Source organism: Brassica rapa, chromosome A01 (genome assembly GCF_000309985.2).
Source record: "Brassica rapa cultivar Chiifu-401-42 chromosome A01, CAAS_Brap_v3.01, whole genome shotgun sequence".
NCBI classification, from domain to species: domain Eukaryota; kingdom Viridiplantae; phylum Streptophyta; class Magnoliopsida; order Brassicales; family Brassicaceae; genus Brassica; species Brassica rapa.
Genome location: NC_024795.2, coordinates 5,612,945 through 5,632,489, shown reverse-complemented (window position 1 = coordinate 5,632,489; position 19,545 = coordinate 5,612,945). Strand labels below are relative to the sequence as shown.

At 39.0% G+C, this 19,545-nt stretch overlaps 4 protein-coding genes across 10 annotated transcripts; all 4 read right to left on the bottom strand.

Annotated features, from left to right (window-relative positions):
- Window positions 1-29: 29 nt before the first annotated feature.
- Window positions 30-6,078, bottom strand: LOC103857493 (putative mediator of RNA polymerase II transcription subunit 26). 4 transcript variants are annotated; one of them, XM_033273281.1, is made up of 3 exons: window positions 1,990-3,767; window positions 1,090-1,649; window positions 30-1,038 (listed from the first exon to the last, which is right to left on the bottom strand). In XM_033273281.1, the coding sequence occupies exons 2-3, from the start codon at window positions 1,585-1,587 to the stop codon at window positions 247-249; spliced, it is 1,290 nt and encodes a 429-aa protein (XP_033129172.1). In that variant the 5' UTR covers window positions 1,588-1,649; window positions 1,990-3,767; the 3' UTR covers window positions 30-246. The 4 variants fall into 4 exon arrangements, 3 of the variants coding, with proteins under 3 accessions (XP_033129172.1, XP_018511766.2, XP_009132947.2); XM_018656250.2 differs by having other exon boundaries at window positions 30-1,647; window positions 1,990-3,768; XM_009134699.3 differs by having other exon boundaries at window positions 30-1,643.
- A 524-nt stretch (window positions 6,079-6,602) lies between these two features.
- On the bottom strand, window positions 6,603-9,444 carry LOC103857462 (cyclin-T1-2). 2 transcript variants are annotated; one of them, XM_009134660.3, is made up of 7 exons: window positions 9,204-9,444; window positions 8,818-9,040; window positions 8,429-8,510; window positions 7,974-8,099; window positions 7,711-7,892; window positions 7,483-7,631; window positions 6,603-7,401 (listed from the first exon to the last, which is right to left on the bottom strand). In XM_009134660.3, the coding sequence occupies exons 2-7, from the start codon at window positions 9,009-9,011 to the stop codon at window positions 6,917-6,919; spliced, it is 1,218 nt and encodes a 405-aa protein (XP_009132908.1). In that variant the 5' UTR covers window positions 9,012-9,040; window positions 9,204-9,444; the 3' UTR covers window positions 6,603-6,916. The 2 variants fall into 2 exon arrangements, with proteins under 2 accessions (XP_009132908.1, XP_033129357.1); XM_033273466.1 differs by lacking the exon at window positions 9,204-9,444 and having other exon boundaries at window positions 8,818-9,146.
- A 238-nt stretch (window positions 9,445-9,682) lies between these two features.
- Window positions 9,683-11,729, bottom strand: LOC103857453 (iron-sulfur protein NUBPL). 2 transcript variants are annotated; one of them, XR_004448609.1, is made up of 9 exons: window positions 11,565-11,729; window positions 11,349-11,457; window positions 11,121-11,243; window positions 10,951-11,048; window positions 10,745-10,871; window positions 10,571-10,656; window positions 10,364-10,489; window positions 9,975-10,269; window positions 9,683-9,928 (listed from the first exon to the last, which is right to left on the bottom strand). XR_004448609.1 is itself a non-coding variant. In XM_009134641.3 (8 exons), the coding sequence occupies exons 1-8, from the start codon at window positions 11,640-11,642 to the stop codon at window positions 10,072-10,074; spliced, it is 945 nt and encodes a 314-aa protein (XP_009132889.1). In that variant the 5' UTR covers window positions 11,643-11,729; the 3' UTR covers window positions 9,811-10,071. The 2 variants fall into 2 exon arrangements, 1 of the variants encoding a protein (XP_009132889.1); XM_009134641.3 differs by having other exon boundaries at window positions 9,811-10,269.
- A 229-nt stretch (window positions 11,730-11,958) lies between these two features.
- LOC103857441 (vacuolar protein sorting-associated protein 54, chloroplastic) lies at window positions 11,959-19,295 on the bottom strand. 2 transcript variants are annotated; one of them, XR_631005.3, is made up of 19 exons: window positions 18,199-19,029; window positions 18,035-18,097; window positions 17,866-17,945; window positions 17,155-17,272; window positions 16,897-16,971; window positions 16,563-16,719; window positions 16,168-16,256; window positions 15,707-15,957; window positions 15,421-15,592; window positions 15,253-15,336; window positions 14,570-14,952; window positions 14,221-14,374; window positions 13,918-13,999; window positions 13,746-13,825; window positions 13,379-13,540; window positions 13,246-13,313; window positions 12,724-12,804; window positions 12,418-12,646; window positions 11,959-12,216 (listed from the first exon to the last, which is right to left on the bottom strand). XR_631005.3 is itself a non-coding variant. In XM_009134628.3 (18 exons), exons 1-18 carry the CDS (start codon window positions 19,027-19,029, stop codon window positions 12,496-12,498), a joined length of 3,081 nt encoding a protein of 1,026 aa, XP_009132876.1. In that variant the 5' UTR covers window positions 19,030-19,295; the 3' UTR covers window positions 12,094-12,495. The 2 variants fall into 2 exon arrangements, 1 of the variants encoding a protein (XP_009132876.1); XM_009134628.3 differs by having other exon boundaries at window positions 12,094-12,646; window positions 18,199-19,295.
- Between the last annotated feature and the right edge of the window lie 250 nt (window positions 19,296-19,545).

Genomic DNA, 19,545 nt, shown 5'->3' with positions numbered 1-19,545 from the left:
TATGTTCCAATTATGTGTACAAAGCAAAGCACAGATTTTTAATAAACTAAATAAAAAAGTTTGGACATTTCACATTGAAGATGTTAGAAGAAGAACTTCCCCTTGTTACAGTGTACTTTTCCTAGTTTAGATGCAAAGCATTTATATATAATAGCCATAAGACACAAAAAGAGATATGATCACTGAGGAGTCCCTAAAAGCCATTTCATTGTTTCACAGTTCTAATTATCACTCCTTGATTCACCACTACTTGACTCTGCAGGACCCATCTGTCTTCAGCTTCTTACGAGCCCGCTCTTCTACTTTGAAATCAGAGTTTGCAATCCCTCTAGCAGCTTCTTCTGACTCCTCAACCACTACTCTTTCTTCTGTTGCTTGCTGGGATTTCTCTATCTCAGTTGCCTTAAAAGACCCAAGGCAACTTCGACACTTCACGTGCTTGTTAACAAAAAAAACCCTTATATACTCGTGTTGTGTCTCGCATATGTTGCACATTGTCCAAAAGGTACTGACTTTTGATGTGGGCGTGTTGCTTCTACCTCTGCCGTTTCGAGATGGCTTAGAACTTGGCTGTCGTGGTTGTTGTTTCTGTGGGCTCGGTTGTTGTTTCTGCTGGTTTGGTCGTTGTTTGGGCTGCTTTGGTGGTTGATGCTTCTCATTTGCCTCTTGTTTGGGCTGCTTCGGTGGTTGCTGCTGCTCATTTGCCTCTTGTTTGGGCTGCATTGGTGGTTGCTGCTGCTCGTTTGCTTCCTGTTTGGGCTGCTGCTTTGGTGGTTGATGCTCCTCATTTGCTTCTTGCTTTGGCTGCTTTGGTGGTTGCTGCTGCTCGTTTGCTTCTTGTTTGGGCTCCTTCGGTGGTTCCTGCTGCCCATTTGCTTCTTGTTTTGGCTGCTTTGGTGGTTGCTGCTGCTCATTTGCCTCTTGTTTGGTCTCCTTCGGTGCTTGCTGCTGCTCCTTTGGTGGTTGCTCGTGTTGGTTTGTTGGCTGCTCCTGCTGCTTTGCTGGTTGCTTCTGCTGCTTTGCTGGTTGTTTTGGCTGTTTCGGCTCCTTTGGTGGTTGCTTCTGCTTCTTTGCTGGTTGCTTCGGCTCCTTCGCTGGCTGCTTCTGCCTCTTTGTAGCTTGCTTCGGCTCCTTTGGTTCTTGTTTCTGCTTCCTACCCTTTCTCGGCTTAACTTCCTTCACCAACACCACCCTCCTCTTCTGATCAAAAGCAATCCTCTTAACCTTATCAGACAGCAGAGACCAAGCTTCCAAAATCAACTTAAACGCACCTTCCGCTCCTTCACACTTGTTCTTATCAGGATGAAGCAAAAGCGCCAGCTTCCTATACTGCTTCTTAACAACCCCATCATCAGCCAACGGATCCACACCAAGAACTCCATACCAATCAGGCTCCCCACCATTAATCTTGTTTCCTGCCGAGATATACACATCTATCAACATCAACACTTGCTTCAAACCGTCGAGCTGTGGGTACAGATTCTGAGCCTTGACAGCAAATGTTTTCGCCCCGGTGTAGTCAGTTTCTGTTACTTTCCTCTTGGCGATGTCCATTGCCCTTATGGCTTCATCCTTGTTGCACTCCATGTCCTTTTGTAGAATAATCTTCAGACAGAACCTTCCAAAACTATTATTTCTCTCACCTGTCTCTACAGAAAACCATACATGCAAATCAGTTAAGTCAAAAGAACAAGTCCTTAGGCCACAGCTAACGACACAAAATCAGAAACAGTTGTGACATAGAAAGGATCTCTTGTAAGTAAAACACATCACCAGTAAGTAGTATCTTGAGTTAACTAGGCAAAACCATAAGAAGAATCTCTTAATCCTTAGCACTAGATTTCTGAAGGTACTGTATCTAAACGCTAGAGAGAAAATCACAAAGTGTTGAAAAAACAGATTTTGAAGCTGAGAGTATAAGAGAGTAACAACAATACACAAAACCCATAAAGAAAAGAAGAATCTTTGAGAAGCAAAATCACATCTTACCGATAAGTAGGAAGACCTTAACTTTTTTATTTGACCATTTCAGTTTGCTGCAAGATTCGATTTTTTATAAAACCCAGAGAAGCGAGAAACGGAAGAAGAAAGAAGAAGAGCAACGAAGCGCCTCGATTATAATGACAGCTGATTAGGAGATTAATTCTGAAACGTCAAACTAATTGGGGTAAACGTCAAACGTTTAAGTGAAACTATTAGTTATTTTTTGGTCATTTCATTTTGCTGCAAGATTCGATTTTTTTCTAAAGAGAAGCGAGAAACGGAAAGAGAAGAAGATGAACGAAGAGCCTCTCGATTATAATGAAACGTTTAGGAGACTAATTCTGATTTCGTAAAAATAATTGGGGTAAACGTCAAACGTTTTAAGAGTTGGGGGATGGAAAGTGAAACTAATTAGCTATTTTTCCCTCTCTCTCTTTCCCGCGCTATTTTCCCTCTCTCTTTGTTTCTCGCGAGTTATTTTGTCACACCCTTATCTGGATGTATTCAAGCCCGGCCCAATAAGTTATTTTGTTGTTGCTTCGCATCTTTTGATTTTAAAGCTACCGTTCCTCTTGCAACCCTGCAAGAGAAAGTAGAGCTCTAAGGGTAAATCTTACGATCATCAAAGCTTAATATTCTTTCTGTTATGTGCTTTTTTTAATCATGAAACATGTTATGACAAGCTACTATTAAAACTTTGGACAATTTCCCAACATGAACTATATATGAGAAATATCTTTTGAGCAACGACATAATACTCTAGCAGAAAATATGCTCGTACTATCTACTTATACAAAGGCTTTCAAATTTATACACATATATATATATATATACATACAAATTTGATGTAACATGTAATTAGAGTTAATCAAAATCATGTCAATTTTTTGGTTGATCAAATGCATGTCTTAAAAGTAACATTTGATAACTTATACCCACATATGTCTTTCACTAAATGTGAGTCCAATAAATCAAGACGTACCAAGTAGACTAACGTTGATGCTTGTTTGGCTTGGTTTTGTTTCATATATTATTTCACAAACACACATATATAGCCGTAGTTTGCAACTTGATTGATCCAACATAGAAGACTGAACCTTTTTTGAAAAACTTCTGATCTTATGTAGGATGATGATGTTCTACGTTTTGATTCCACATATCCTTTCATCTTGGAAGACAGAAAATCATTAAAAGGCCACACAGATCAGAGAACAGACGACAGTGACATGGAGATAGAAATGCAATTAGCGTTAATATACTTAAAAAAGAAACAAACATGATGTTCTAGCTAGTACTCCCTTACCTTATCTTTTCTGATGAAGAATCAGGCTCAAACCATCTTCTGGAGAATAAGTATCAGCTCTGCTTTTACTAAGCCTGGTGACTGGCTCCGATTGATCATATCTAAAACTATCTAGTAAACACATCCCTTCTCTTAAGCAACTGACCACATAGGCTGAAGGAGTAATGGACTCAGAGCTGCTATATATATAAACTCTTAAGATGTTTCAGACCGTATATAGACAACAATAAAGTTCCAGACCAGGTTTCTTATCCTTCAAGCAGTGGTGATCAGCAGCTATTAACAGAATAGAGAAACAATTTTCCCCAGTAGATAAGAACATACTGTACTAGGCGCAAAATGAGCTCAGAAATATCTATATATATGTGACAAAGAGGAACAAATGTAATTTGGATTAAAAAAAAACTCATTGACCATGAAAGTAGATAACTTATCTAAAATATTTTAGCATAGAGATGAAAAAAGATTCATAACATTATCATAAATAATCCTTTTAAAGGATAAAAGTAGGAACTTGGTAATTAACTCTTTACTTGTTAAACCACATGATCTTTCCTCAGCTTCTTAGAAACACTCTCAATAGCAGCAGCAATCGTTTCTTGTGAATCCTCCTCAAGTCCTCTTTTAGATCTTTCTTTTGCTTGACTTGCGGCATTTCCGCTACTAGAAGGTATTGACACTGAAGACTTGTGGTGGACACTACCAGAAGATGAAGGATAATAAGTACCACCACCACATTGTTGTTGTTGTTGAGGAGATGATGATGAGAGGTTGACGCCCGGAGACACAAAACTTGCATGTGCACCTTTCCTCCCATTGTTCTTTTCTGCTGCACTCCATTGTTGTTGTAGTTGTAGAATTGAAGAAAATGTCGAGAATACTTGCTGCAAAGTAAACTTGGAGTCTGGAACTGGACCACCTCCGTTGTTGGTCTTTGCTGCTTGATTTTGTGCATTCCAATGTGCTTGTCGCAGCACAACAAGAGACAGTGTGCGGTTGATTTGACTCACATGACTTTCCCATGGATGATTTTTCTTGGTTGCACCAGAAGCTCCGTTTGTGTTTTTGTTCGCTGCTTGATTTTGATGAGCACTACTACTACTACTACTCCATTGTCGTAGTCCAATCATATATAATGCCCTGTTCAATTGCCTCACATAATGGTCCCATGGATTCTGCTCGGTTGCAATGTAACTCTGTCCACAGTTTTGACAACGCATGGTCTTGTTTTGATAAAGATCCCTCTGACACTCGCTTTGTCTCTTGCACCCATTGCACATTGTCCAAAACATCTGTTTTGATGAATTCGCAGGCGTAGGAGCAGGACCAGGACCAGGACCAGGAGCAGGAGAAGGACCAGGAGCATAAGTACGTGCAGGAGCAGGAGCAGGCTTATTACTTGTAGCCTTAGCATTTGGATCCATACCATATCTAGCATTTTGATTCACGTTAGAAGAAGCTGGTTTGTGCGGATTCTGCGGCCCACTTGGAGGATGATTACTTCTAGTGTTACCATTTGGAGGCACACCGTTTCTACTAGCATTTGGATTACCACTAGAAGAAGCTGGCTTGGGTGCATACGTTGGTCTTTGCGGTCCACTTGCAGAAGCTGTCTTGGGTACATACGGTGGTGGTCTCTGCGGTCCACTTCCAGGCTGGTTACTTCTAGTGTTAGCACTTGTATACACATTTTGATAAACGTTAGAAGAACCTTGAGGCTTGTTCTGTTGGCTTGGTGCAGGTGGTTTTTGCATTCCGGTACTTAACTTCCTCCTCCGATCATAAGCACTTCTCTTAGCCTTGTCAGACAACAGCGCCCAAGCATTCAAAACATGCTTAAACGCACCTTCTGCACCTTTACACTTGTTCTTATCAGGATGAAGCAAAAGAGCCAGCTTCTTGTACTGTTTCTTCAGAGCTTCGTCATCAGCCAATGGATCAACACCAAGAACACCATACAGGTCAGAGTCTTTTCCTCCGTTGATATTGTTTGCTGCTGAGACGTAAACATGGATCATCGTAGACACTTGATTCAAACCATCAAGGTGAGGGTATAGGTTTTGAGCCTTGGTGAGAAATTTCTTGGCGCCAACGTAATCTTTCTCGGAGAGTTTCTTCTCAGCAATATCCATTGCCCTTTTAGCTTCATCCTTGTTACATTCCATGTTGTTCGATGGAAACGTTTTAGCACCTATAGAGAAAAACGAACACAGAGGAGAGTCAATGAAATAGGGTTTATGTCAAAACTAGTAACGAAGTAAGTCAAATAAAACATCATCTATCGACCTAGAAGTTAAACAGACTAATTAATATACTGACGAATCGGATTAGGGTTTTGTAAGATTTTTAATAAAATAATCTTCCCGGAAGTAGTAGAAGGACCAAAGCGAGAGACGAATAGGTTTCGTGTAGACGAGTTTTATCATACCTTAAGAGAGGAAAAACTGCGAGGGAGAGAAAGAAGATGAAAACTGAAATATTTCTCAAGAGTTTGGTTGATATTTATATATTAGTTTCTCAAGCGTATTCTTTACTCTTCCCACATAAAAACAAAAAATAATAAAAACTTGTTTTGAGAGAAGTTGTATTCGTCTTTTTTTTTTTGGTCAAACAAGTTGTATTCGTTTTATTTTCTTTTCTAGTCAGCAAAAGAGTAAACAAATCTCAGCCCTACATCATATATTCAGTATTCCCTCATTCTCATAGTTATTATTATTTTTTCTTTCCTTTAAAACATTGATTTCAAATGATGCATTATTAGAGTCCTCGCTGTATTTTGTTTGTTCTGAAACATAAATGTAATTATTTATATTTTTACTTTCAAAATTATATGTATTTGTTAGTCTTTAAATATGCTATATAAAAACAAAAAAAAACGAATAAAAACCAAAAATAGATATTGTGACAAAAAAAAATAGATATTGTGTTAAAAATTAATTCTATACTATTTGAAGTTTTTGTAATTTAAAGAGATTTCTGCATATAAATTAATTTTTTTTTTTTGATCAAAGCATATAAATCAATTTTAAGAAAAATAATTTATAAGAAAAAAAAGGATTCAATAAAAACTTGCAAGTAAGACTTTTGAGAAGTGACCAAACAATCTATTCGAGCTAAAGAGAAAAAAGGAAATACAAATCATATTCGAATCTGAGATCATCTACTGTATACAAATATTTGCAAGAGAGTGGAGAAGTTTCTAAACTTAGTAGATGAATATCGTTAATTGCGTTAATCAAGGGAATAAAAGATCTCAAAGAATCGGTTACGATATTTTTTTTCTCCTCATAAAATCTATCAAATCTACTATGAGCCATCATCCAAATCTAATTTCATAGTAACTGTAAGAAGTTAGAGAACAATGTCGTACACATTATATTCACAATTCTTAAGGAATCTTGAAACTAAACCATCTAGTTGTTTTGGTGAAAACATAGCTTCCTTCAAAACTCACCTACCTAAAAAGCTCTTCTTAATGCCCAACACCGTTCTTCCAAAGCTTCTAACTAAAAGAAAAAAAATCTAATACCACTACTACTTCACACCATCTTCAACGACCATTTCCCTCAAACCTTTGGTCAATTCATCACAGAAACACCATCCATCAATTCAACATGAGCACCTGAGCATCTAGAATAATCTCACTGGTGTTGCTATTAGAGAGCATTGACTTCCCATCTCCACTGTTTTGTCATCTTCATCACGCAGCTCCACATCTTCTACTTCTCTTTCAGACAAATCCTGCTTTATACCTTCCTCCTCAGATGACTTTTTATCTTTATCTCCTTCACCCTCCACCTCCTCTGCACGCAGTTGCGAGTCTTCATCAATAGAATGGCCGTCTTGATTCTCTCCTGCTTCTATTTTTGAGTTATCCTTTTCAATTCCTTCAGGCCTAGACACATCATCATGCACTATCTGATCATTGCTCTGGCTTAGATTGGCTTTCGATGGGTCTCCTCCAGTATCAGAACTTGGACATTTATCTGCCGAATCCACTTCCTTTGAGACAGTTTGATGCACTATGTCTCCACCGTTGCTTCTTTCGACTACGCTTCCTTGAGTTGTAGAAACATGCTTTTTCTCATAAAGCTCAAGCATCTGGCCACGGATATCTGAAAACAGAAAAAAATGATAAAATAAACCGAAGCAACAAAGTCTAGAGAGACATCAAAGTCAAAAAGATTAACACATACCCTCTAATTGACCTGGTGAGATATCAAACTCTTGCAACAAGCCCTCTCCGTATGATTGTAAGTCCACTGTTAGGTGCTCAGCAGCAAGGAAAAAAGCACCTGCTGCTATTTGACGAGGCTTATATTGCAGGCAGAGTGTGGTCCCATAACTGCAAAATGACTTGTGATGATTAAATAAAGAAGAAGAATTCAAAAAAAGGTTTTCGAATGGAACATTTCAAGCATTACCAATCGTTGACAAAACTCCATGCAACTTGAGGAAACTGGGCCTTGACCTCTTCAACCTTATACTTCTTAATTGCGTCTATCAGAGGTTCGTAAGGGTGACCAACACTGAGATCGAAGTTTAACGTAGAAAGAAGTAGCTCCTCTGCGCTTAACACACTCTTTTTCTGTTGCTCACATACTTCCTGCAAAACCGAAACAACACTTATATGTAACAGTAATAAACGAAGTGGAAATGGACGAGGGCTGTAGGATTGGAAGCATACCTTTCTCTGGGCAGCAGGGACATCCTTCTTGTGTATAATCTCATAAGAGACAATAGCAACGTCTTGTAAAACCCGTGGAGTTTCCTCAGCCTTCCCAGCAAGGAACATGCATGCTGTTGCAATTGTCTGCAGAGAAGATGTAACAGGCAAACGGCATAAGTACTAATGACAAATTCATTAACCATGCACACCCCTATCCAAACCGGAAAAATAAAACAGAGAGCTTGATCTCTATCACATACGGGCATTTCTTTTGAGGTAGACTCATATGATCAATCAACTAGTACAATTTGTCTAGAACTAGCCGAAAAATGACACAGAGATGGAGAATACTGTATAGAGGAACCTCGAGGAGCTAGGATATTCTAAGAAACCAGAGACTTAATAGGCGAATAGACTCACAGAAGATCAGAGACTAAATAAATACCATTTTGTTAACGTCAAACTAAACTCACCCATCTGTCATTCTTAGCGTGTGACTGACGAAGGAAGAAGCGGTGACAGAATACTATAGCAGTGGCTATTGTTATCTGGGGACTGCGTTAAGAGATTATTATTATTAGCCACATTCATCCACGAAACCAAAAAAAAACGAGAAAGCTTATTCACATTCTGATGAAACTACATATGTCATTAGCAGCTTTAAAACCAATGCTAAACTAAACTAACATAAGAGTATCGATTCCCCTATATGATAGCACCAAACCTAACTATAGAATTTCTAACACACCAAAGCCTACATTCAAGTCAAAAGGATTACATTTTCTTAACTCAAGATGGTGAATCTTAAGGGAGGTAGAAACTAAGCTAGCATAGCAAATGCAGGTAAGGAGAAGAAACATACACTTTCAACCTCACACCGAGATTTTTCAAGAAGGTACAGTAAGACTTGCGTAGGCGAATCTCCTTTTTCAAACCGATACCATCTCGTCTTGATGGTGAGTTAGTTTCAATTTCTTGTCTTGAAAGATACCAAGAGACAGACGTAGCGTCATCGCCCTGGTTGCCAGGAACCTTCACAGGCAACGTTCCATCCATTGGTACGCAGAAAGCGATGATCTTTTTGACTGTTAAAGAGATTGTGATGAATATTAGAATTGTGGTAAACCTCTTAACAAGAACTGAAATCAACTTAACAATGCAGTAAACAACGAGGTGAGACAAATGAAGAAGAGAAGCGACGAAGAAGCGTATACTCGGATGAACAGAAGAAAAAGGATCGATGCTTACCTTAAAAGTCTAAAACATGCGCAGAACCCACAGAACGACGAAATCTCAATTGGGGGATTAACACAAAGTCAAGATCGATACTTTACTCAAGCAGATGCACGCGTCCAGAGAAAGAAAGAAAGAAACGCCCTAAACGAAGCCCACCCTAGAGGAGCCAGAGAGAGAGAGAGAGAGAGAGAGAGGAGGAAGGAAGGAAGATTTGAGTTACCCTTCACCACTGTCACTACCAGGGACTCCGCTCCTTGTGGGATTTTCTTTTTGGGAGGAAAATCGAAGATTTTGATAATAAGAGGGCTGAAACTGAAATTTCTTATTATTAAAAGGGTATACACTTGGCAAAGCTTATAACCAATCATATTATAACACGTGTACTGAAAACATTTCGTAATATCCCTTAATTAAATCACCTTCTCCTTCCGTGAAGAATGGCAACTCCCTCCCCTCCTTCAGTGTTTGATCTGATTCTAGACGAGAGGATTCAAAAAAAAATTCTTATTGAACATTGTTTATAAATGTACTGGTGTCCATGACATCTGACTATTCTTTATAACAAAGATATTGTTTTGGTAATGCAAAAAATGATTTTTTCTTTTGTATGTGGAGAAGATACTGAAAATACAATTTTTTTCTATCCCATCTTACATTGTGAAGTCATCTCAACATGTCTTACTCGGCACATAGAATGTTTGCTGTGACATGCATTTCTTATTTGGATTCATCAACTTTCCTACCCTAATTGATCTGCTGATTCACATTGTTCAAAAAGAGTGCGTCTCTCTTTCCTTTGTCCTCTGCAGATACATTCTTCTCTTGTATCTCAGCAAGACAAACTTGGGTTTTGTGCCTCTGGCTCTCATGGCTTGTTGTTCTATGATGATCCGCTAGAATGTGGAACGTTAAGTTTCATCTGAATTTCATTCTCTGGATTATCCCGTAGCTCCTTCAATGCATTCACCACGTTTTGAGCTAGATCTTCATAAGCTTTTGATACTACAGAACCAGGTGAAGAAACAACCACAGGGACACCTTCATCAGAACCTTCTCTGATCTTCATTTCCAGTGGAATCTATCCAAAAACGATATCCTGTAAGGCTACAAGGAGAATCTACAACACTATAATGCTAAAACAAAAGCATCGGTTTTGGATTTAGAATATTTACCTCACCGATGAGTTTCAAACCCTTCTTTGCAGCCATCTGCCGTGCTCCTTCTTTCCCAAATATGAAAGAAGCTTCATTACAATGAGGACAGACGAAGCAACTCATGTTCTCCACAAGTCCCAAAATCTAGTATACATGATAAAAGGTTAAGAAGCTAAGACAAAACATATGTTTCCAAGCACACAAAAGCAGTATAGATGAACGTACAGGTACTCTAACTTTATCGAACATGGAGATCCCTCGATTAGCATCAGCGAGCGCAACATCTTGTGGAGTTGATACAATTACAGCACCTGGAACACATAAGCACATTCTGAGTAACTACATGACTTTTCCAATCAAACAACAACTCTATAGATATATTTATATACACACACAGACCTGAGAGTTTAAGATTTTGGGATATGGTAATCTGAGCATCACCGGTTCCAGGTGGCATATCAACAACAAGAACATCGAGATCTCCCCAATCTACTCCTCTTGTCATCTTAGCAAGAGCACTCATTACCTGTAACAACAATACCTCTCATCAGATTTTGTTGATGTTGCAAAAACTATACAAAGGGTATTTGCAAAGAAACACAGACCATAGGACCTCTCCACACAAGTGGTGCATCTTTGTCTACAAGGAGTCCCATTGACATGCATTTAACTCCATAGTTCTCCACCGGAATCATCTTCATATCTTCAAATATACATAGTACTTAAAACGCTAGTCAAGAATGCAAGATGAACCTATCTATCTGTTAATCTATACCTTGGTTGACTTGAGGCTTTTGACTGATATTCATCATGATAGGAACAGAAGGTCCATACACATCAGCATCAAGCAATCCAATCTTCAGTCCACACTTGTTGGCCAATGCAACAGCTAAGTTCACTACAACACAACCAATTTCAATTATTCAAATCTCACACCCCAAAAACTCAAGAGAGAATGGAATGATTACAAAACAGAGGAAAGAAGATCTCATTGTAGTAGTACCAGCAGTCGAAGACTTTCCTACTCCGCCTTTACCAGACGCAACGGCGATTATATCTTTGACTCCGGGTAACCGGAGCTCCGTCGTCCTCCCGCCGGCGCTAGCAGAACTCTGCAAAATAAAAAGGCGGAAACTTTAGTAATCCGCAATTACAAACAACCGCAAGTTCTCAAGATAAACAGTAAATGAAAGAAAGAGCTCAATGAGGAAGGCTATACGAATCTATACGCCGAAGAGACAGAAACTACGTAGACTTCTCGGCGGCGGAGAGACCGAAGAAGCCCGACGGTGGCCATGGGAGAGAGAGAGAGGTCTGCGCAATCCAAAACGGTGTCGTTCAAAAGTAGTAATTGAATGATTCCTTATTGCAGTTTGGATTTGCTTTGTGCTGAAATAGAGTGGAAACACGACCAGGTTATATACATTGATTGGTTTTGCTTGCATGTCATCTCTCAATTGGTTTTTCTTTGTAAGGCTGTTTCATTTGATCCACTGGAACATTAACTTCTACTTGTGAGTTTTGTAAGACTCTTGAATCATTGCTGTCACATATGAGTTTGTGTTTTGGAGATGACTTTTATGATACCTCGGCCTTCAACCATTACTATTGAATACATGTAACAGTTTTTCTTTATTAACATTTCTAACATGTGATTACAATTTGGAACAACCCTCAAAACAAACTTCCTTTATTTAAAATGAATACACTGAATATAATCACATTAAAAAGTTTCTCCAACTGAAAAGAAAGAAATATATACGTCTAAATCTACTGCCTCTTTTAAAAACTTTTGTCCACTCACTCGTTTACCTCTTACAACTCGCATAAAATAAAAGAGGATAATAAAAAAAAGCAACATGGAGGTAAACCTGAAAAATCCAAACGAGAACAGAGATCGTTACGATACAGAGGTTCAACCCGTCATAACTCTACAGTAGCTGAACAAAATCCTCAAACAAGATGAAACCCGATGAGCACATTATAGATCATATTTTGTATTCTACTCAATGTTTTTGGTTGCAGAGTGGTTCATTCGTGATGGAGGCAGCAGAAAGAAGGAATTTGTTTACCTGTAAGTTAAATCTACAAAGACGAGTAGAGTAATCCATCCTCATACCAAAATTCTTTTTTTTTTAATCCATCCTTCATCACTCAGCTTCGCGTCCCTCTTCTTCCTCTTTGAAGTGTTGTGCAAAGAACTCATCTAGTTGTCCCCAGTTTGGGATGCCTGATTCATTTGCATTGTCCGATGGTAACGATCGGATGCATTTGAGGATCAGCTCAACGTGAAGCTTCAGCCTGATTATAACCAGACGCATGTTAATCACAGAAGTTGAGTTGGCTTAGTTTTTAGAAAAGAAGGATATAAAGCTTACCTTTTCTTTGCCTCTGGAGAGCTTATTTCCAAGTTGGAAAGCGTTTGAGAAGTTTGTGTGTGGATGATTGAAATCACCTGCCTACAAAAGCCACGAAAATTGTCTTAAGGTGTAATGTAAAATAAGTGACCTGCAAGAGTACTTCCTGCCTTACGCATTTATAAGAAAGAAACAATAATCTGTTGTCTTATACTATAAAGCTAAAAGACGAGTGAAACACTGCAAGTAATTCGACGCATGGTTGGCACTTGGCAACAAGGACAACAAACAGAAAATTTCGAAAACTTAAATCTCTGTAGCCATAAATTTAAGTTCTTTAGACCTAAAATGTAACTATTTGAAAGTTATTGAGATCTCTGCCAATCTGAGGTGCCTTAGCACAAGATTGCTTGTTTTGTTAACTTGACTCCACTCTAATTCTAAACAACTGGTTGCCTACTATCCTACAATACGTCAGCTCTAGTCCAAAGTACTATTTTCTGCATCCTTAGTCTTTCCTGTGGAAGTTGCGTATATGCTCACCTGAAGATTGCTTGAACATCTGCTTCATGCAATGTCTCAGATAAGACCCGATGAAGGTAGCCAACTTCCTGTAAAATTATATGCACATTAAACATTTATTATCTTTATGAGATTAGGGAATGAGAATAAATACCCTTGTGAGTGGCCAAGCAAATTCTTTAGTTTGTTTATTGGTGTCTGGCGGTCTGTTCCAGCTCTCAACAACTTTCGGCAACCCATGAAGATGCGCCAATAGTCTTTCTCTCATTATCTGGACCAGTTTTGCGTATATTTCATCTCGATGAACCCTATAATCCTGAAAATCGGCGACAAACCAGAAATAATGGAAATATACATTAAAACCGCCATCTTAACACTTATATTCTAGGCACCTAGAGATGATTAACTAGTGTGAATTTTGTTTCAACTACATTCTTATCAGGCGTGCAACGACATCTAAAACCTTAGAACCTGTAAGAGTTAAGCGAAAAAAGAGGCAGCAGTCAAAGAGAAAAACATACCTGAGCGACTCTATCAATCTCTACTGACAAGAGTGGCTTTCTCGTCTCGGGTACTTTTGAAAACATAATTCTTCTGGATTCTAGGACCAGAAAAAGAACGATACATTATTAACTCCGCTAAACACACATTATAACTGCAACAATTAGAAAGAAATGACAAAATATCACCTACCAGGAATAATAGTGTAAGTGAAGTCGATTACTTGACTTGCAAGTGCCAAGTGTTTTGCCTTTATGGACTTTAAACCAGAAACCTATAGCATGAAAATTCCCACTCAAACGGTCAATATTACAGATCACATCTGTTTTGCGTAAACAAGAACCAAAATTTATGTCAAAAAGTTCAATTGCGAAAGACAAATAGGTCAGGTGTACATTTGGTTACGCAAAAGATCACAGATCATTGGTTAGAAAACTCAATAAAACTAATCAGCAATTACCATTACTATTTTCTACATTTAAAGCATATTTTTACCTGCATAGCACCAGCACCCAGAACAAGTTGGCATGTCCTAGTGTTGAAAAATCTCAGCACTTCAACAACACGAAGAACAACTTCCGAGGACAAAGCTGGCAAAGAATTATTCATATCAATGTATTCTGACAACATCTTGAGTAATATTAACCCACTGCAGACATTCAAGGAATTGCATCAGCATAAGCAAAATTAACAGCCGGGACAGCAGCTAAACCTAAACATTAAGGAATCAAACCTAGCAGACGGTACAAATATATATAGAGAGAAATATTCATTGATCAACAGCCATTCGAATTACTAGAGAAAACGGATATGTAACATAACGCTGAATAACAGGAAAACTAACCAGTTTACCATGTGGTAACCAACTCCTTGATAGAAAAGGTTAGATTTTACGTGCGCTTTCGCAACTGAAGATACACCAGCCTTGCTTCTTTCAAGAGATTCAGGTGAAACTGTAGATTTCACTTGTGCATTACTAACTGCAGGACCTTCACTAGATTCAGAATTTTCATTTCGTAGTTCAGTATTTTGATCTTCAGTTCCTGAAGGGAGCGACCCATTGGGAGTGAGCGGGTTTCGGTGGTATGTTAAAGTATCAGCATCATCAGCTTTCCTAGAAATCAACTCCTGGGATGCGAAAAGAGAACTGATTATGGATTGGAATTCTTCGGGAACATCCATCTCATCCCATGTTTCTTGATCAAGGACAGCTTTCAGTTTTGTCATCTACAACAAAGTAAGATAAAACTTAGAATAACGACCAGAACACTTGATAATGAAAGAAGTTAGGTGGTAAAATAATTACGGACTATGGATCTATGGGATGAAGTCAATATAGCTCAACACTACTCTGTTATTAAATGTAAGTTTAACTTTTCTGCTGCACAAAGTATAGAGATGGCTTTGGGCATATTGCTCTTAGTGTAACTATTTTCTCCCACTTTTTTTTGTAAGCCATGGAAGTAAACAAAGATGTAGATGTCCTTTCTGTAAAACTTCTAAAGGTATATATATACATAGACTAACCCGAGCTTCATGCTGGGAATCTACAAAGGCTTTGGCTTGTGATTGCAGCGTCCCACGAATACTAGATCCCAACCGTCCGCCAATCTGATAATTTCCATAAGAATGTCAGGCAAGAATAGCAATGCAATTTCTTATCTCTTTTATGAAAGAAAAGTTTTGAACAAACACCTTTTCTGTAGCTGTTATAAATTCTTGGGTGAGATCATAAATGCTCATAAACTCCTGCAATTTTAATTTTGGATGAAGAAGAGCACGGACTCCTAGTAGCTTTGCCCATCTAGCATGAGTAACCTCACAGGCCGCAAAGACAGCTTCTGTGTTTTCTCTCAAGACATCGGCTCTATATAAATAAGAGAAATAGAAAACCTACTTTAGTTTCAAGAATAACAAAGGTTTGTGTTACAGGCAACTGCGACAATTTGGAATACATAAATAAACAAATAAACCAGAAAACCTGAAGTTTCTTGACATATTTATCAAGCTTGATGTGTCGCTTGTTTTTCTCTGCAATGGAGAAGCCTTTGAGGTAGCCTTACCCAATGGAGAAGACAGCTCGCCTTGGAAACCTGTTTCCTGGATTGATTCGGCCGCTACAGCACCAACAGCAATTGCAGCTGCAACGGAATCAGCTGCATAATGTCCATCGATATTGCAGAGGATCCATTCAATTGCCTTTTTCACTTCCGAAGCCCGAACAAGATGTGCCTGCATTCACTAAATGAAATGAAATCATGTTACATCTTAACCAATCATCTAATTTGTTCGGGGGGTGAAACGTTCTTAGCCTCAATAAGGTATATGTATCAGAGTCAAAATAAAGATGCTGCCAATGGTGCAACATAAACAGAATATATGTAGTACTTCCTATAATGCTTGTTTAAATAAAAAATATTTCATAATTGATGCATATATTACCTGAACAATCCTATATATAGCAGTTAAGAGATTAACAAATGCCTCAGATGACAGCGCCCTCAACTTGCTCGCGAGAGATAATCCACCACCTGTATACGCACTAGGAATAAGAATAGATTCCGGAGAGACAAACTACCAGCGAAATAAAATACATTATCCTAAGAGAAGGATAAAAATAAATCTTCAGCCAACATTCTTCATCAGTTAACTAATTTCCATGTATACTACGTCCCTGCCGGGTCTCAGATCAAGTTACTAAGTTAGAGGACAAAAAAAAACAAGCATATGTAAATACACAGTATTTTCAAGTACTAAACTTGTGTTCAACTATGTATCAGACATAAACTAAGTCACATGACAATCTTAATACATAGTAATAATAATTATAATCTCACCATCAACATCTACTGAGCGCTCCCCATGTGAAAAATCAGATTCGAGCGATCTTGCAACAAGAATTGGAAGCAGCTCAGCAACTGCGTTCTTGATTGCGTTTTTCATTTCAGATGTCAGTGCCTCACGATACATCCTCAAAATTGATGGGAACTTTGCCTACAATAAACAGTTCAAAGAAAAACAAATGAGAAACATATTTCAGACTTAACAGTTAATACGAACCAACAATAATGAGCAGAGATAGCACTAACGAAGATATTAAAACAAAAAATAAAATCATTGTGAACCTCAGTGCTAGCATGTGTTGAAAAAAATAAAGGAACGGCCACTCACCGTTCGTAGCAATCCAATTACTAGAGGAAGAAGCCGATCACATAAGGTAGACGTATCTTCTTCTTCTAGCTTAACCTGCAAAGGTGGAAGATTAATATTACGAGTCATGCTGGATATTCTTCCACTTATTTTCTGATTAATCTACCGCTTCTCACAGGTAAAGATTTATTCAATTTTACACCCACAATTAAGCTCCACATGGTACAAAAAAGCGCCCAAATTCATTAAAAATATGCATCTGTATCGGATGAGACTTACTTCACTCATCTCCCCGTTAGAAGATATAGATCCACGTTTTTTTGCAGCAGATAAAATCAGTACATCAATTTCCCCAGTATTGTGTATTGAGATACGCATAAATTCAGCTGTGAGAATACTACAAAGAAAAAATCAACAAGTCATCAGACATTAGACCAAATAAACAAATAAAAGACAGTACTAGAGAAACAGGATAGTTAAATATAGAAGGTGAACTAAAACAGTGAACTACTAAATCTTTTACCAAGCAGCACTACTAAAGAAAATCTGTATACTAAACATTTAATTGATACAAATGCCTACAAGCCTGGGTGTATTCATAATCATCAGACGGAGAAAATGTCTGCCGCGTGAAATGATTGATTTACAGTAAGAAACAGTGACCATTGCAGGTTACAGAAATACTATTTGCTATGAATAACTAGCTGCCAAAGAATATCACAGAAGTGCCTTACTATCTGATAAAAATCCAAGAGGCTCAACAACAAAACTAAAAACATAATCACTAGATTGGCTGGTTTGGTATGGTACTTGGCACAATTAACATGAAATCCGACTGGGTCTCATTGTGTTCCATTCTATCCACGAATATAAGAAACATTTTACTGCCGGCAAACAAAAGCTCAAAAAAATTTAGCGCTTCTCCTAAAAGAGCAGTACAGTCAAACTGAACAATGCCTATTTTAGTCAGTTAACTTATCATATTCGCACCTGTTTATGGACTCTATGGAAGTAGTGACATGATCTCGAAGGTGACGGAAGCAATGTAGACCAGTTAGCTCATCCCCAGCCTAAAATGGATATAAAAGAATTTTAGCATCTTACAAAAGATAATCCTAACCATCGAACAGTACCCCCACATCAGTCACAGATGACTTACCAACAAGTTCTGGAGATCGTCAGTTATATCCAACGCTCCAGCACAATCTGCGGACGCAACAAGCTGAACAATAAAGAATCAAACCTCTATCAGGAAAACAGTGGAAACACTCAAAAGTAGCTAACTTGACACTACTCTAAGCAAATCAGTCTGAGAACAATTACCAATTTGAGTGCAGAGAGAGCTTGGTTAACATACAAAATGACCCTCAATTTACGCTGCAGCTCTAACATATTAATCCTAGTCGAGCTCAGCTCCTGAATCTGCCTAGCAGAATCCACCAAGTTCCTATCAAGAAGCCTAATAGTCTCTTTCAACTCACGGATCCTACTACACCCCTCAACAATCTTCACATTCAAATCCTGCAACTGCCCCTGCGCCTCAAAGAACGAATCAGACCTCACCGAGATCTCCTTCACAAGATGCAGCTCCACCACATCGAGATACTGCGACAGCTTCTCCTGAAGCGCTAGATTCTCCGTCAACGTCGAAAAGGGACACGCAGAGCGAAATGTAGCTCCGTCCTCCAACGCGAAATCCTCCTTGAAGTAGAGCGAAGGAACCTCACGGAGACACGAAGCTAAACCGGACACGTGGCTCTCCTGATCAAACCCGGAGCTCTCTTCCTTGGCGTGGTTAATGATATCCTCGAACCTAGCGTGAGAGTCGGAGATCGAGGAGACGTATCCGTGGAAGTCGGATCTGGTGAGGTCCGACCCGGGGAGCTTGGTCGAAGCAACGGGAGCGAACTCGGAGGGAGCTACGGAGGTTGAGGATGACCACCAACCAACCCAGGAGGCGTCGGAGCCGTAGACGCCGGATTTGCCTCCGTGCGGGTTGTTGAGGATCGAAGAGAGGCTCTGGCTACTTGCATCGGAGATCGATTTGGTTAGCGATGAAGGGGAAGGAGAGGAAGGCGTTGAACGGCCGAGATCTACGCTGGATCGGTTGCTGTTGCCGATGGACCTTCCGATTAAGGAAGGGTGCGAATCCATAAGGTCTCTCACGGAATCAGAATCATGAACCGAAACAAAAGGTGATCTGGGGGAGGATTGAATCTCGAAATCGGATTAGAGATTTGGGAGAGAGTGAATCGAGATTGTAGTTCTCTTTGTGATGAGAATGGTGAGAGTTTGGATCTGGAGAGAGAAGTAAGAACGCAAGGGAGAGTTGTGGAGGACTGAGGAAGCCCTCTGGGTCGAGACGCGGTGTGATGATGGTCCGAGGGGTGGTGGTGGTGAGCAGTGCGGGTTCACTGCGAAGATTTAATCTACGGCGGATCGGATATCCACGTCATCTATTAAAAAGAAATGTTATTAATTGTCATAATACGATCCGATTATTTGCTTAGATATTTGGAATTTGTTTCATTTTAATGACAAAATATAATTTTCCTAGAACATCTGTCAACTATTTCTGTTTTGTAAATCTCAATAGTATAAATACTGGTTCTTCATTACCAATCATCAAATCTTACACATTTGCTATGACTTAATGAGTATAAGACCCGT

What these genes read in the sequence shown, in the direction of transcription:
- LOC103857493 (XM_018656250.2), bottom strand. Translation starts at nt 1,587, where the DNA reads ATGGAGTGCAACAAGGATGAAGCCATAAGGGCAATGGACATCGCCAAG.
- LOC103857441 (XM_009134628.3), bottom strand. Translation starts at nt 19,029, where the DNA reads ATGGATTCGCACCCTTCCTTAATCGGAAGGTCCATCGGCAACAGCAAC. An exon ending in TTATAACAGCTACAGAAAAG is followed by an intron (nt 15,337 to 15,420) that starts GTGTTTGTTCAA and finishes GGAAATTATCAG; the next exon opens with ATTGGCGGACGGTTGGGATC. An exon ending in TCTCCAGAGGCAAAGAAAAG is followed by an intron (nt 12,647 to 12,723) that starts GTAAGCTTTATA and finishes GGTTATAATCAG; the next exon opens with GCTGAAGCTTCACGTTGAGC.
- LOC103857462 (XM_009134660.3), bottom strand. Translation starts at nt 9,011, where the DNA reads ATGGATGGAACGTTGCCTGTGAAGGTTCCTGGCAACCAGGGCGATGAC. An exon ending in TCCCTGCTGCCCAGAGAAAG is followed by an intron (nt 7,893 to 7,973) that starts GTATGCTTCCAA and finishes TCGGTTTTGCAG; the next exon opens with GAAGTATGTGAGCAACAGAA. An exon ending in TGGAGTTTTGTCAACGATTG is followed by an intron (nt 7,632 to 7,710) that starts GTAATGCTTGAA and finishes GTCATTTTGCAG; the next exon opens with TTATGGGACCACACTCTGCC.
- LOC103857453 (XM_009134641.3), bottom strand. Translation starts at nt 11,642, where the DNA reads ATGGCCACCGTCGGGCTTCTTCGGTCTCTCCGCCGCCGAGAAGTCTAC. An exon ending in AGGAAAGTCTTCGACTGCTG is followed by an intron (nt 11,244 to 11,348) that starts GTACTACTACAA and finishes GTTGTGTTGTAG; the next exon opens with TGAACTTAGCTGTTGCATTG. An exon ending in TCGATAAAGTTAGAGTACCT is followed by an intron (nt 10,490 to 10,570) that starts GTACGTTCATCT and finishes CATGTATACTAG; the next exon opens with ATTTTGGGACTTGTGGAGAA.